Source organism: Equus quagga, chromosome 1 (genome assembly GCF_021613505.1).
Source record: "Equus quagga isolate Etosha38 chromosome 1, UCLA_HA_Equagga_1.0, whole genome shotgun sequence".
Lineage (NCBI taxonomy): Eukaryota > Metazoa > Chordata > Mammalia > Perissodactyla > Equidae > Equus > Equus quagga.
In genome coordinates this window covers 51,130,888-51,144,774 of record NC_060267.1, presented here as the reverse complement: position 1 = coordinate 51,144,774, position 13,887 = coordinate 51,130,888, and the positions used below count along the sequence as shown (strand labels likewise).

At 42.8% G+C, this 13,887-nt stretch overlaps 1 protein-coding gene across 1 annotated transcript in view; it reads right to left on the bottom strand.

Moving 5' to 3' along the window:
* Nucleotides 1-13,887, bottom strand: part of LPCAT3 (lysophosphatidylcholine acyltransferase 3) — a 36,233-nt gene that overhangs the window by 2,896 nt on the left and 19,450 nt on the right. Inside the window, exons 2-7 of the mRNA XM_046642872.1 lie at nucleotides 3,138-3,245; nucleotides 2,523-2,629; nucleotides 1,868-1,961; nucleotides 1,665-1,702; nucleotides 1,050-1,228; nucleotides 120-228 (exon numbers count right to left, since the gene is read on the bottom strand). Coding sequence (XP_046498828.1) covers nucleotides 120-228; nucleotides 1,050-1,228; nucleotides 1,665-1,702; nucleotides 1,868-1,961; nucleotides 2,523-2,629; nucleotides 3,138-3,245 — 635 coding nt within the window. The remainder of the gene's footprint in view (nucleotides 1-119; nucleotides 229-1,049; nucleotides 1,229-1,664; nucleotides 1,703-1,867; nucleotides 1,962-2,522; nucleotides 2,630-3,137; nucleotides 3,246-13,887) is intronic.

Genomic DNA, 13,887 nt, shown 5'->3' with positions numbered 1-13,887 from the left:
AAAACCAACATGCATTTGTAGATGGTATCACCCGCTTGTTGGCTATCTACAGGGATCCTCGCCTGGCCGTTTGCTATCTCTCATGCAGTGATACTGCTGCTGCGTTAGTAACCACTCACGTCGTAGTCTTCAGTGAGGAAATACTCTTCTGTGATGTGAGGGCTGAGCAGAGTGTAGCCCACTAGGTAGACAAGGCCCAGACTCAGGCGCTTGAGAGCAGGTTTGGTGCTGGAAAGGAACAAGCAGAGTCACAGCGGGCAGAGCGAATCCCATCACCCTCCAACCTTTAAACAGGAGAGGAGTGTCTCCAAGTGTGGCTTGGTCTGGAATGGGATGAGAAGCTCCGCTGCCTGAGGTCTATACTGAGTCTCAGGGAAAGACATCTTCTCTCTGTGGCTGGATATGAGGAAGGGTGAATGCAAAACCCTGCAAGTTGCAGGGCAGGGTGGACAGCAGGGGAGCAGTGTGGGTGAGTCTGTGGTGCCTACCCTTCAGGGTACCACTCATCTCAAGGTCTCACCAGTGTCCTCAGTCTACGTCGGGACTGAAGCCCAGTGCAGAGGTGATAATGACCAACTTTCAATCTGCTCCTTCCTATCGTGGTTCAATTGATGCTTCAACTTAGGCAGACAAGTTCTCAGCGATAGGATTTTTCTGGTGACTTTTAAATTTTCTACAGTGATATATATTTACATACATTTTTATATATTTAACAATCTTTTTTTTTTTTTTAACTGAGAAAATGAGTTTTAAAGGCAGGGACATAACTGGTTCAGGCAAAATCCTGTGGCATAAAAATGAATTTTTATGTTGGTACTACGGGGTCAGAATGGATGGCTGGAAGTGACCTAAGCTGAAAAGGGCCCACTCTGCGGGCAGTGAGCGGGTACGGTGTGCCTGTTGCCACAGGCCAGGAACAGGCACAGGCCTGGGGCCAGGACCATGCTGGAGAATGCAGCCAGGACTGGCCGTTAGGAAAGTCACTCCAGAAGTGGCTTTGTATCAGGTGAGATACCTACACAGAGGTCTTGACCAAGAGGGGCAATTACCTGTTTGGTATCTTCCCTGGTATGTCAGTCAGCTGTCCCTGCACCAGCTTCATGTAGTGGTTCATTGAGAACTGGGGCCCTACCAAGAAGGCCCCATAGAAGTAGGAGAAACCAGCAACTTCCAGCAGGGAAGGGACACCCCGTATGGCATATTTCTGTTGCTCAGAGGACAAGGAATTCTATGCCGAGAAGAGAATGAATGGTTCAGGATAACCTTGAATCTCCCCCCAAGAGCCAGTCTGAGTGTTCCCCACCCTTGTGCCCCACTGGACTGGGGTTCTTCCAATAGCCATCTCTTTGAGGGGAGGATATGGAGAAAAGTAGTTGCTTTACGTGGAAATGAGTATGTGCAGGGTAGCTGAGCAACAGCTGGCTGCTACTGCTTTTCCAAATGCCTTGCTGGCACTGATCTCTGGACTTTGTGTAAGAGCTGGATCTGGGCAAATTAGATTTGTTGATCCTTGCTCAGTGCTATCTGCAACGGAGATCACACAGGCTGGGGATGAGGAAGAGGCTCTGCCCCTAGCATTTGGGTCCAGTCTTTTGGTAACCACAGCCTTTCTCCTTCCCTCTGGTCAAATTTCTTAACCTCTCTGTGGAGGAAAGGGTACTTACCTGCTCTTTCCCTCCGTCAAAGTAGTCAACAGCCAAACCTGAGCAGAGAGAGAAGGTGTGGGTAGAGTAGAGGGAGAGGACGCCGAGGAGGTGGCCTGTGGACTGAGTGTAGCCAGGAGTGCATGGGGAGAGCACAGAGGAGGGTTATGGTCAGATGGGGAGCAGCCTGGCGTAAAAGGGGAAGGCAGTGGTCCACCACTCACCAATCAGCTTCAAGGTCAGGACACAATGCGGCATTGTCCACTTGATATCGTAGTTGCCAGTGGCTGTGTAATAATATCCAGCAAGAAGGTAGGCCTGGGAGAGGGGGAATTATTTATTCTACCATTGCTACTATTCCTTTTATCTTCTCCCTGCTCTGAAATCCAATGTATTTTTTCACTTTTCCTTTCTCCTGGTCTCATCATTAAAGGCTTTAAGAAGTTCCTATAAATGGAGAAACTGAATCTATAACGGGGAAGAGACCTGCTCAAGGTTTCTCAGCAAAATGAGGGCTGAGAATTTAGATGCTTAGATTCTGCAGCTCATTCTAGTCGATTTTCTGCCTTGCCTTTAAGTGACTCCCCTCACGGACAGCTGCGCTAATCCTGGTCAAAATCAAAGAATCTTAACGGCACAGTCCTATGCAAAGGACTAGCTGGCACCCCTTCCCTGAGGCAGGTAATGGATTTCACTGCAATCTGCAGATGAGACACCTGGCGTCTGTGAAAAGTGACCTCCCCGATGTCATACTGCCAAGTGTTGCTGGGAGACAGGATTAGAAACTGGATCTTCCAGTTCACTGCTTTTTCTACACCACAGTCCCTGACCTGCCACCACCCCCAAAGTGACCTAAGCTACCAAGGGAAAGACGTTTACCATCTGGAAGCAAAAGGTAGTGAGGACGGCGGTGATGGTGCGGCCCATTAGTCGAAGGATGAGGAACTGAAGCACAACACATAGCAGGGAGTGGTAGAGCTGGTTTCCTGGATGCAGAGAAGAGAGCAAATTTTAGCCTGTTTTTTTTTGCATTCCCGCCCTTCCTGAGACTTCTAAACACAAAGAGAATATATAAAGAAAAAACTTTGGTATTAGATATTTTTTCCAAAATAGCCTCATGTTTTGGAGGAAGGGAAGGACATGAATTGTATAAATACAATGGACGATCAGGGAGTTACTGTATTTCTGAGTGCTGGAGCTAAGGGATGCTCCTGAGGGGACGCCTTGGATCCGTCACCCAGTGATAGCCACAGCGGAGAGAAACTGAAGCTTCCCTCCCTGTTGATGGAGTCTGGGAAGGGTAGCCACTCTCAAAATGTTTTTATCTGGGAGAGGAAAGCTTAAGCTGTGTTCCTGTCCATACAAACCCTGTCTTTGCAAGCAGAGCATTAAAACTTTCCAACCCATCAAATTCTCTCCAGGAAATTTTGTTCAAGTCTGTTCCTTCCCAGCTTCCCTCTAACTGTGGTGCCACTGCTAATCCAGTTCACTCACCAAAGTTAAAATACATAATTGAGAGGCCTGTGAAGGTGTGGAAGAGATGGATGAGGTAGCTGTCCTTGTAGAAAAGGTAATGCCGGTAAAACAAAGCCAGGGGGTAACCTGGAGGGGGAAAGAGCAGAGTGGGTTACTCGTGCCTGGTGCCCTCCCAATTTTCTTTTGGAAGTTTATATGTCATGAAACTCAGCCCAGAGAGGAAAAAACATATATTATATGGCTGTCAACAGAGAAGATGATAACAGTATCCCCAAGAATCAAAAGTCTCTTTGTAAATACAAATTTAAACTGAAGATACTAATTTTATATTGAGGCAATACAAAACTGGGTACTAAGACTACGTTTCACTTACAGCCTGTTAAATACTGCTAGGAATTTTCTCTGCCATTTTTCTTAAATGATATAAGGAATCAAGGGTACCCAACTATGCCCAGAAATACTATTTTACACCTTTATGATCTATTATAATTTCATCACCTGTCCTGCTATAGTATTATCAGTCAGATTATTAAGAGGATAAATATAAATTTGGGATTGCTGACTGCATATACATTTGCATATATGTGTACAGGATATGTGTAGATACTCCTCACATACTGAGGTCTGGGCACTGACCGAGTTATAAATCCATTTAGGTATACTGGAAAAACATCTTCTCAGGCCGTGACTCAGAGGATAGTCCCAGAACCATGACTGAACTACAGGGGTCGCCTGATAGGCTGTGACCTGATGATGCATGGCCCAGGGTTGCTGACTGAATTAAAAAGGGCCAATAACATTTGGTATTCCTCAACTAAAACTGGCGTGTTCCAGGGTTTTACTACAGACTCACACTCAGTAGTCTGTCAGCAGTAGTGCACATGCGAAGAATTAGAATTCTGACTGTTTTTTGGAAGGACACTTAACCTATCCTATCTACATAATTAGTGTTCTTGGCTGGTGACAGTTCCCAGTTGCTGGAATTCTTGCTTTTAAGTTGTAGTTAATCACTGGCAATATAGTGGTGAGTTCGGTTAACTCTGCAATGCTTAGAAGAGAGTCACACACCAAGAAAGTGCGAAGTAAAAGTGCTAAGTTACATATTGGCTTATGTCCTTCCAGTCTTTTTTCTCATACCTTTTGTTTTAACTTATGATCACAGCTTGTGTACTTATGCATCCTAGTTTTTTCACATAACAGTCTATCAACCATTTGATCTTCCCGGTGCCAGAATTGCTGGTGTTCTTTGGTTGCTGTTCTCATAGTGGGCTAGGCTATTTATCAAATTTATAGCTTCATGCAAGTAGTTAATTTTATAGTTACCCTGTGGATAACTGGCTCATTCATTCATTCAGCAAGTATTTACTGAATGCCTACTATATGCCAAGCATTCTGTTTATAGAGTACATAATGAAGGCGGAGGTGGCGCGTACTGGTTTATTTTCTAGCTGAGATGAAGTGATATAGAATTACTAGCTCAAGGGACAGGGTGGCATCTATCACCCTTTCCCAGTCAGATGAATGAGCAAAGAAACAGGATCAAGTCTCATACGTATCACATGGGCAGAAATTTGGCCGAGACAGAATACCAGGTTAATAGCAAGTATTGCTAAGAATCAGAGCCATGTCCTAGAAAGTGTATCAAATAAGACCTGACTGTCTTAAATCTTTTGCTTTTATTTTTAATGTTTTAGGGATAAGGATATAAAGGAATAGAAACAACAAATAGGCTAGATCTTAATTATCTAGAGTACTCATAAATAAGTTCTGGATAGCTAAGAGTTTACCTCTTTAAGCACTAAAACTTTTAACCATTTGGAATGCTTGAAATTAAAAAACACAACACACTACTTTGCCTCCTTAAATTGAACACAGCATTGTCTTGGCGATCCGGGTCATACTCACTCTAAAGTCAAGTCATGACGGCTTTATGACCTGCTGAGGTGTGTAAAACTGTTTGCTCTGACCCTCGTGGGCCTACACTGTCTGGCATTCTGAATTCTTGCATCCATTTCTTAGAGCTTTTCTGCCCCTGTCCTTGCTATTCAGGGATCAACAGTCACTTTAGGAGCTTTCAGTGCGCCTGCCAAGAACAGTTCCTTTCCCTACTTCTGATTTCCTGCAGGCCTTAGAAACCATAACTTTGTTTTAAATGTTAAAAGAAGGAGGGTAAGACGAGAGCAAGGGTCTTGGGTGCTTTCCCTACAGACTTAGTGCAGAGGCCTGGTAACATCAGTTCTGGCCATGCCAGGCCCTTTCTGCTACCTCTTGTTTTCAGGTGTATTTCGGGGGACTGGAGGTTGTTGAGTCCCATGCAGGTGAAGTATTATTGCTCACTAGTAAACACACGAGAAGAAAATGGAGCAAGTGGCAGGAAAATAAAAAGACTGCAGCGGGCCAGGTTACCAAGAACATTAAGATCATAACAGAGAGCAGCAAAGCCTGGCATGAACCCGCAGAGGGGAAGGAGGAGCTGTGCTGGGCTGAGTTGCTGTGACGACGCAGAGCTGATTTTGAGTGTGTAAACACCAAACCTTGCTCTTGGCTGCTGCTCAGCTCAGCAGGCTTTGGAGCCTGGCTGCCCAGTCACCCCTTCAGGCTGTGCTGTTTTTTGGGAGGGTGTCGTCCTACAAGCTGTTTCTGAGTCTTAATGCATTTTGTGGGAGCCATTATAGTGGCTACAGTCACCTGAAGAATCTTCAAAAAAACAACGAAAGTTGTTCCTCACCGACCCACCCACCTGTCAGAGTCTGATCCAGCAGGGCTGGGTGGTTCTACGTGCAGCCAGGGTGAGGAGCACCGCCTTCCTAAAGTCCTGGTGGAAGGCAGCAGTACTGACGAGGTCCTGAGAATAAAATTCTGAGCTGGATGACTGGGGGTTGCTGTCTTTCCTTTAATAGCACCAAACAGGCAGAGGTTTGTTTCACAAACCTGGTCCAGAGGTTTTTTTTTTTTTTATTAATGTTATGATAGATTACAACCTTGTGAGATTTCAGTTGTACATTATTGTTAGTCATGTTGTGGGTACACCTCTTCCCCCTTTGTGCCCTCCCCCCACCCCCCCTTTGCCCTGGTAACCACCGATCAGATCTCCTTGTCAATATGTTAACTTCCACCTGTGAGTGGAGTCATATAGAGTTCGTCTTTCTCTGACTGGCTTATTTCGCTTAACATAATACCCTCGAGGTCCATCCACGTTGCTGCGAATGGGCCAATTTTGTCTTTTTTTATGGCTGAGTAGTATTCCATTGTGTATATATACCATATCTTCTTTATCCAATCATCAGTTTCTGGGCATGTAGGTTGGTTCCATGTCTTGGCTATTGTAAATAATGCTGCGATGAACATAGGGGTGCAAGGGACTCTTGGGATTTCTGATTTCAGGTTCTTAGGATAGATACCCAGTAGTGGGATGGCTGGGTCATAGGGTATTTCTATTTTTAACTTTTTGAGAAATCTCCATACTGTTTTCCATAGTGGCTGCACCAGTTTGCATTCCCACCAACAGTGTATGAGGGTTCCCTTTTCTCCACAACCTCTCCAACATTTGTCGCTCTTGGTTTTGGATGTTTTTGCCAATCTAACGGGTGTAAGGTGATATCTTAGTGTAGTTTTGATTTGCATTTCCCTGATGATTAGCGATGATGAACATCTTTTCATGTGTCTATTGGCCATATTTATATCTTCTTTTGAGAAATGTCTGTTCATGTCCTCTGCCCATTTTTTGATCGGGTTGTTTGTTTTTTTGTTGTTAAGCCATCCAGAGGTTTTTAAAAGGACTTGTTTGGCAGTACTGTAACTGTTTCTTCTTTTTGATTGTTTGTTTAAAGGAGGGCCTTCAGGAGCTTGGCAGATGGAGGATGATAAGTTAAGCTCCACTCTGAACCTGAGGATGCCCTACTCGAATGAGAGCATTCCAAGAGCAAAAACAAGGGCATTCAAAATGCTGTGATCCTTAAAGCAGACTGCTGGGAGGCATGGAGCTTGATTCTCTCAGGGCCTGTAGTCAAGCACATGTAGTGGACACAGCTGTATGCTCCAGTCAGTCATTGGACATCTACTTGGGTCCAAGTGCCGTCTGAGCTGGGGACTAGGATCCATCACAACCTAGTTGTTATGGAACTCCTCCTTAGTCTCTGTACAAGAGTTGTGAAATTACTTATTTTTTTGCTGGGAAAGATTTGCCCTGAGCTAACATCTGTTGCCAATCTTCCTGTTTTTTCTTTTTTACTCTCCAAAGCCCCAGTACATAGTTGTACATTCTAGTTGTAAGTCCTTCTAGTTCTTCCATGGGAGCCACTGCCACAGCATGGCTAGTGACAGACGGGTGGTGTAGGTCTGTGCCTGGGCACTGAACTTGGGCTGTCGAAGCAGAGCATGCCAAACTTTAACCACTAGCCATCAGGGATGCTCTGAAATTACTTACTAAACCTAAAGGTTCTGAGGTTTCATTTGAAGAAATAGAAATGGGCTGTTTCCATTAAAGTCTGGTAAATTTCTTTGCCTTTCATCCTGTCTAGCTATTTCTGGGCTCTGTAGGAATATGATATGACCCCATCTGATCAGTCAGTGGTTCACATGACCCTGGTAAAAAGAAAATAGAGTGTGTTCTGGTAAGTGTGTGGGAGAAGATGGAACTAACACTCCACAAAGTGTTCTATAACGTCTGCAGCATGTGGTAGTGGGTTTTAAACTTTCTGGTCTCAGGACCGCTTTATACTCTTAAAAATTATTGAGTACCTCAAACAATTTTTGTTAGGATGGATACTATCTACCAATATCGACTGTATTAGAAGATAAAACTAGGAAAATTTAACTACTAATTCATCAAAAAAAAAGAGAAACTTACTACATGTTAATAGAAATTAATGAAATAATTAATGAAAACAACTATATTTTCCAAAACAAACTAGTAAGACCATTAATGAGAAGAATGGCATTGTTTTACATTTTTACAAATTTCTGGCCTTTATCTGGCTTAACAGAAGATAGCCGGATTCTCAAATCTGTCTCTGTGTTTAGTCTATTTTTACATGTTGTTCTGGTTAAAAATATGAAGAAATCTGGCATCACACAGTTATACAGTGGAAGGAGAATCTTAATAGCCTTTTCAGATAATTTTGGATATTCTTCTTTGCTACTATAGCAAAACTCGACAAGTAAGTAGTTTCTTAAAGGTCAGTTGCAATGCAGAGTCTACAACCATATCAATCAACTTTTCATACTCTGTTACATTAAGATCCACTGGTCTCTCCCATGCTTGGAATGAGTCTTTTACCCAGGCATGGTTTTTGTAACATCAGCCATCAGTCGTTTGCAAAGTATCAGTTCACGAGTTAGGCAGATCTTCCAAATACTGACATACAATATAAAAAAACACATTTCTTCTTCTTCTTTTTTTTAATTGAGTTATTGATAGGTTACAATCTTGTGAAATTTCAGTTGTACATTAATGTTTGTCAGTCATGTTGTAGGTGCACCACTTCACCCTTTGTGCCCACCCCCCACCCCACCTTTCCCCTGGTATCCACTAAACTGTTCTTAGTCCATAATTTTAAATTCCTCATATGAGTGGAGTCATACACAGATTATCCTTCTCTCGCTGGCTTATTTCACTTAACATAATTCTCTCAAGGTCCATCCATGTTATTGCAAATGGAATGATTTTGTTCTGTTTTGCAGCTGAGTAGTATTCCATTGTATATATGTACCACATCTTCTTTATCCATTCGTCTGTTGCTGGACACTTAGGTTGCTTCCACGTCTTGGCTATTGTAAACAGTGCTGCAATAAACATTGGGGTGCATAGGACTTTTGGGATTGCTGACTTCAAGCTCTTTGGATAAATACCCAGTAGTGGGATGGCTGGATCGTATGGTAGTTCTATTTTTAATTTTTTGAGGAATCTCCATACTGTTTTCCATAGTGGCTGCACCAGTTTGCATTCCCACCAGCAGTGTATGAGGGTTCCTTTTTCTCCGCAACCTCTCCAACATTTGTTGCTATTAGTTTTAGATATTTTTGTCATTCTAACGGGTGTAAGGTGATATCTTAGTGTAGTTTTGATTTGCATTTCCCTGATGATCAGCGATGATGAGCATCTTTTCATGTGCCTATTGGCCATCAGTATATCTTCTTTGGAGAAATGTCTGTTCATGTCTCCTGCCCATTTTTTGACTGGGTTGTTTGATGTTTTGTTGTAAAAAAACACATTTCTTAACATCACCACTGATTTTCAGCAGAAAAGTCTTTATACATTGGGAAGCTCTCAAACTCATGGGAGAGGATACAGGTTTTCCAAAATTCTAATTTTCACTTGAAAGCTTGAATTTTATCATTGACTACAAATACTGTCAGTTGTTTTTCTTGAAGTGACAGGCTCAATTTGTACATTTTCAAGAAACTACCTGCCAAGTGCTCAAGTCTAAATAACCATAGTTTGTCTGTCAGTCACTCTTTCAAGTAAAAATGGCATTCCAGGGAAAAAGGAGGTGTTCATTCACCCTGTGACTCGTCGATGGCCCGAGGCTCGGCCTCGAGACACCCTGTGCTTCAGCAGGAGGGCTTCGTGCACATTCCTCATTCTTCCAACAGAATATCAAAAAGACATGTTCTCAAGGGTTGGGATTTAGTAAAATTAATAATATTCACGCTCCGCCGAGGACATTCTGCAGTGAATCTGGCCTCTTTTTGGACTGGGAGCGCACGGCGGTGGAGAACAGGGGCAGCAGGGGTGTGTGGGGCCCTTGCCGTGAGTCCTGCTAGCTTTCCCTCCATCACTTCTGCACCATCAGTGCGCATGTCAACACGGTGAAAAAGGCAAGTAACATCTTAGCATTATTACGAAAATAACTTTCAGGGTCTCAGGGACCCCTGGGAGCTCAGAGACTGCACTGTGAGAATCGCTGACACATGGAGTGACACTTGGCTTAATCGTCTCTGTAACGCCCAAACGCAACGGTCTTCTCTTCCTCCCTAGTTTCCTCAACTGCCCTGCTCTAGTTTCTTTTTTTGGGAAAGCTTCTCTTTCATTGGTTTTGAGGTATATAATCTCCTTGTTTTTTTTTCTCTTAATTTACATACCATAAAATTCACCATTTCAAAGTGTAGAATTCAGTGGCTTTTAGTATATTCACAAGGTTATGCAACCATCCCCATTATCTAATTCCAGAACGTTTTCATCTCCCCTAAAGAAAACCCATACCTGTTAGCAGTCACTCTCCATTCTCTCCTTTCCCCAGACCCTGGCAACCACCAGTTTACTTTCTGTGTCTGTGGATTTGCCTAGTCTGGGTATTTACTATAAATGGAGTCATACAACATGTGGCATTTTGTGTCTGGCTTCTTTCACTTAGCAGAATGTTTTCAAGGTTCATTGATGTTATAGCATGTATCAGTACAGGCATACCTCGTTTTATCGTGCTTCACAGATACTGTATTTTTTACAAATTGAGGGTCTGTGGCAACCCAGCATTGAGCAAGTCTGTTGACACCATTTTCCCAACAGCATTTGCTCACTTCATGTCTTTATGTCACACCTCGGTAATTCTCTCAATATTTCAAATTTCTCATTATTATAATATTTGTTACGGTGATCTGTGATCAGTGATCTTTGATGATACTATCGTAAGTGTCTTGGGGAGCCATGAACTGCTCCTATATGAGACAGCAAACTTAATCATTAAACGTTGTGTGTGTTCTGACTGCTTTGCCAACCAGCCATTCCCCCATCTCTCTCCCTCTCCTCGGGCTTCCCTATTCCCTGAGACAAAACAACATTGAAATTAGGCCAATTAATAACCCTGCAATGGCCTCTAAGTGAAAGGAACAGTCGCACATCTCTCACTTTCAATCAAAAGCTAGAAATGATTATGCTTAGTGAGGAAGGCATATCAAAAGCTGAGATGGGCCAAAAGCTAGGCCTCTTGAGCCAGTTAACCAAGTTGTGAATGCAAAGAGGTTCCTGAAGAAAACTGAAAGTGTTACTCCAGTGAATCCACAAATGATAAACAAGTGAAACAACCTTATTGCTGATACGGAGAAAGTTTTAGTGGTCTGGATGGAAGAGCAAACCAGCCACAACATTCCCTTCAGCCGAAGCCTGATCCAGAGCAAGGCCCTAACTGTCTTCAACTCTATGAAGGCTGAGAGAGGTGAGGAAGCTGCAGAAGGAAAGAAGCCGTCTCCATGACATCAAAGTGGAAGGGGAAGCAGCAAGTGCTGATGCAGAAGCTGCAGCAAGTTCTCCAGAAGATCCAGCTAAGATAATTAATGAAGGTGGCTAGCCTACACAACAGATTTTCACTGTAGACAAAACAGCCCTATATCAGAAGAAGATGCCAGCTAGGACTTTCATAGCTAGAGAGGTCAATGCCTGGCTTCAAAGCTTCAAAGGACAGGCAGACTCTCTTGTTAGGCGCTAATGCAGCTGGTGACTTTAAGTTGAAGCCAATGCTCACTTACCATAAGGAAAATCCTAGGGCCCTTAAGAATTATGCTAAGTCTACTTTGCCTGTGCTCTATAAATGGAACAACAAAGCCTGGATGACAGCACATCTGTTTACAACATGGTTTACTAAATATTTTAAGCCCAATGTTCAGACCTATGGCTCAGAAAAAAAGATTCCTTTCAAAATATTACTGCTCAGTGACAATGCATCTGGTCACTCAAGAGCTCTGATGGAGATGTACAATGAGATTAATGTTGTTTTCATGCCTGCTAACACAATGTCCATCCTGCAACCCATGGATCAAAGAGTAATTTCAACATTCAAGTTTTATTATTTAAGAAATACATTTTGTAAGGCTACAGCTGCCACAGACAGTGATTCCCCTGATGGATCCGGGCAAAGGAAATTGAAAACCTTCTGGAAAGGATTCACCATTCTAAATGACATTAAGAACGTTCATGATTTATGGGAAGAGGTTCAAATACCAACGTTAACAGGCGTTTGGAAGAAGTTGATTCCAAACCTCATGGGTGACTTTGAGGGGATCAAGACTTCAGTGCAGGAAGTAACTGCAGATGTGATGGAAACAGCAGGAGAACTAGAATTAGAAGTGAAGCCTGAAGATGTGACTGAATTGTGCAACCTCCTGATAAAACTTTAACAGATGAGAGGAGTTGCTTCTTACGAATGAGCAAAGAAAGTGGTTTCTGGCGATGGAATCTACTGCTGGTCAAGATGCTGTGAAGACTGTTGAACTGTCAACAAAGGATTGAGAATACGACATAAACATAGTTGATAAAACAGCGGGAGGGTTTGAGAGAACTGACTCCAATTTGAAAAAAGTTCTGCTACGGGTAAAATACTATCAACCAGCATTGCATGCTACAGAGAAATTATTTCTGAAAGGAAGAATCAATCAAAGCAGCAAACTTCATTGTTGTCCTATTCTAAGAAATTGCCGCAGCCACCCCAGCCTTCAGCAACCGCCACCCCGATCAGTCAGCAGCCATCAGCATCAAAGCAAGACCCTCCACCAGCAAAAAGATTACAACTCACTGAAGGTTCACATGATGGTTAGCATTTTAAAAATAAGGTATGTACATTTTTTAAAAGATATGATGCTACTGCATACTTATACATAATTTTTATATGCACTAGGAAACCAAAAAATTTCTGTGACTCGCTTTATCACGATAATCCCTTTACTGCTGTGGTTTGGAACCAAACCCACAATATTTTTGAGGTGTGCTTGTACTTCATTCTGTTTTTTTTGGCTGAATAATATTCCTTTGTATGGATATACCACATTTTGTTTATCCACTCACCAGTTGATGGACATCTGGGTTGTTTCCACTTTTGGGGTTTTATGAATAAGGTTGCTATGAACAATTCTCTTAGGTATACACCTACGAGTAGATCTCTTGGCCTTTATCCTCTAACCCAGCACTTCTCAGTCAATGGTGTAGACCAATTTTTAAAATTTCCCATCTGTTGTGGATCAATACTTTCATAAATATAAAGTCACGGGTTTGGATGATGTGGCACTGTCAAATTGCTACAAAAGTTCCTAAATGTTTACTCTCACTTTCTGTGCTTACTTTGACTGGTGAAGGGTGGCCGACTACAATTTGAATGGATTGCACCAACCTATCTTCCTTTGTCTCTTTCACTGAAGGCTTTTTTGTGGCTCCTAAATATGGCTGACCTCCAGGATTCACTCTTGGCCTTCTACTATTCTCACCATACTGCCTCTCTGAAAACTCCATCTACTCTTCTGTAACTTAATATGATCTTTATGCCCAAGACAAATCCACATCTTTAATCCTAGCTTCTCAAGCTTCAGTTCCACATTTCCTACTTCCTGACTGGATGCTTTTAGTTTGCTATCTCATATCATCTCAATCTCTATATAACTAAAACATGACTTTCCCCCTAAATCAGGCTTCTCTTGGTTTCTTTTTTTGTTTATTAATGTCAACACATTATTGTTATAATGCGTTACCTTTGTCCAGGTTACAGAACACATTCAAAAGCTTGAAGTTGTCTCTGCCTCCTCCCTCTCCTTGGTTCCCTGTATGGCGCCATCAAATCCTGCTGATTCCTCCTTTCCAGTGTCCCTCACCACCACCAGCACCTCCTTTTTTCTCCTGTGCAACGTTTACAGTTAAGGACCCCAAGCACCTCACCCTTAAAGACTTGCCATACCCTCCTCCCTGTTCTCTGCCTGCAGCCTCATACCTCAGCAGTCCTACACCAGAGAACTCTTCCTTCACCTCCTGCTCAGGAACCATCAATGACTCCCAACTGACTACTCAACA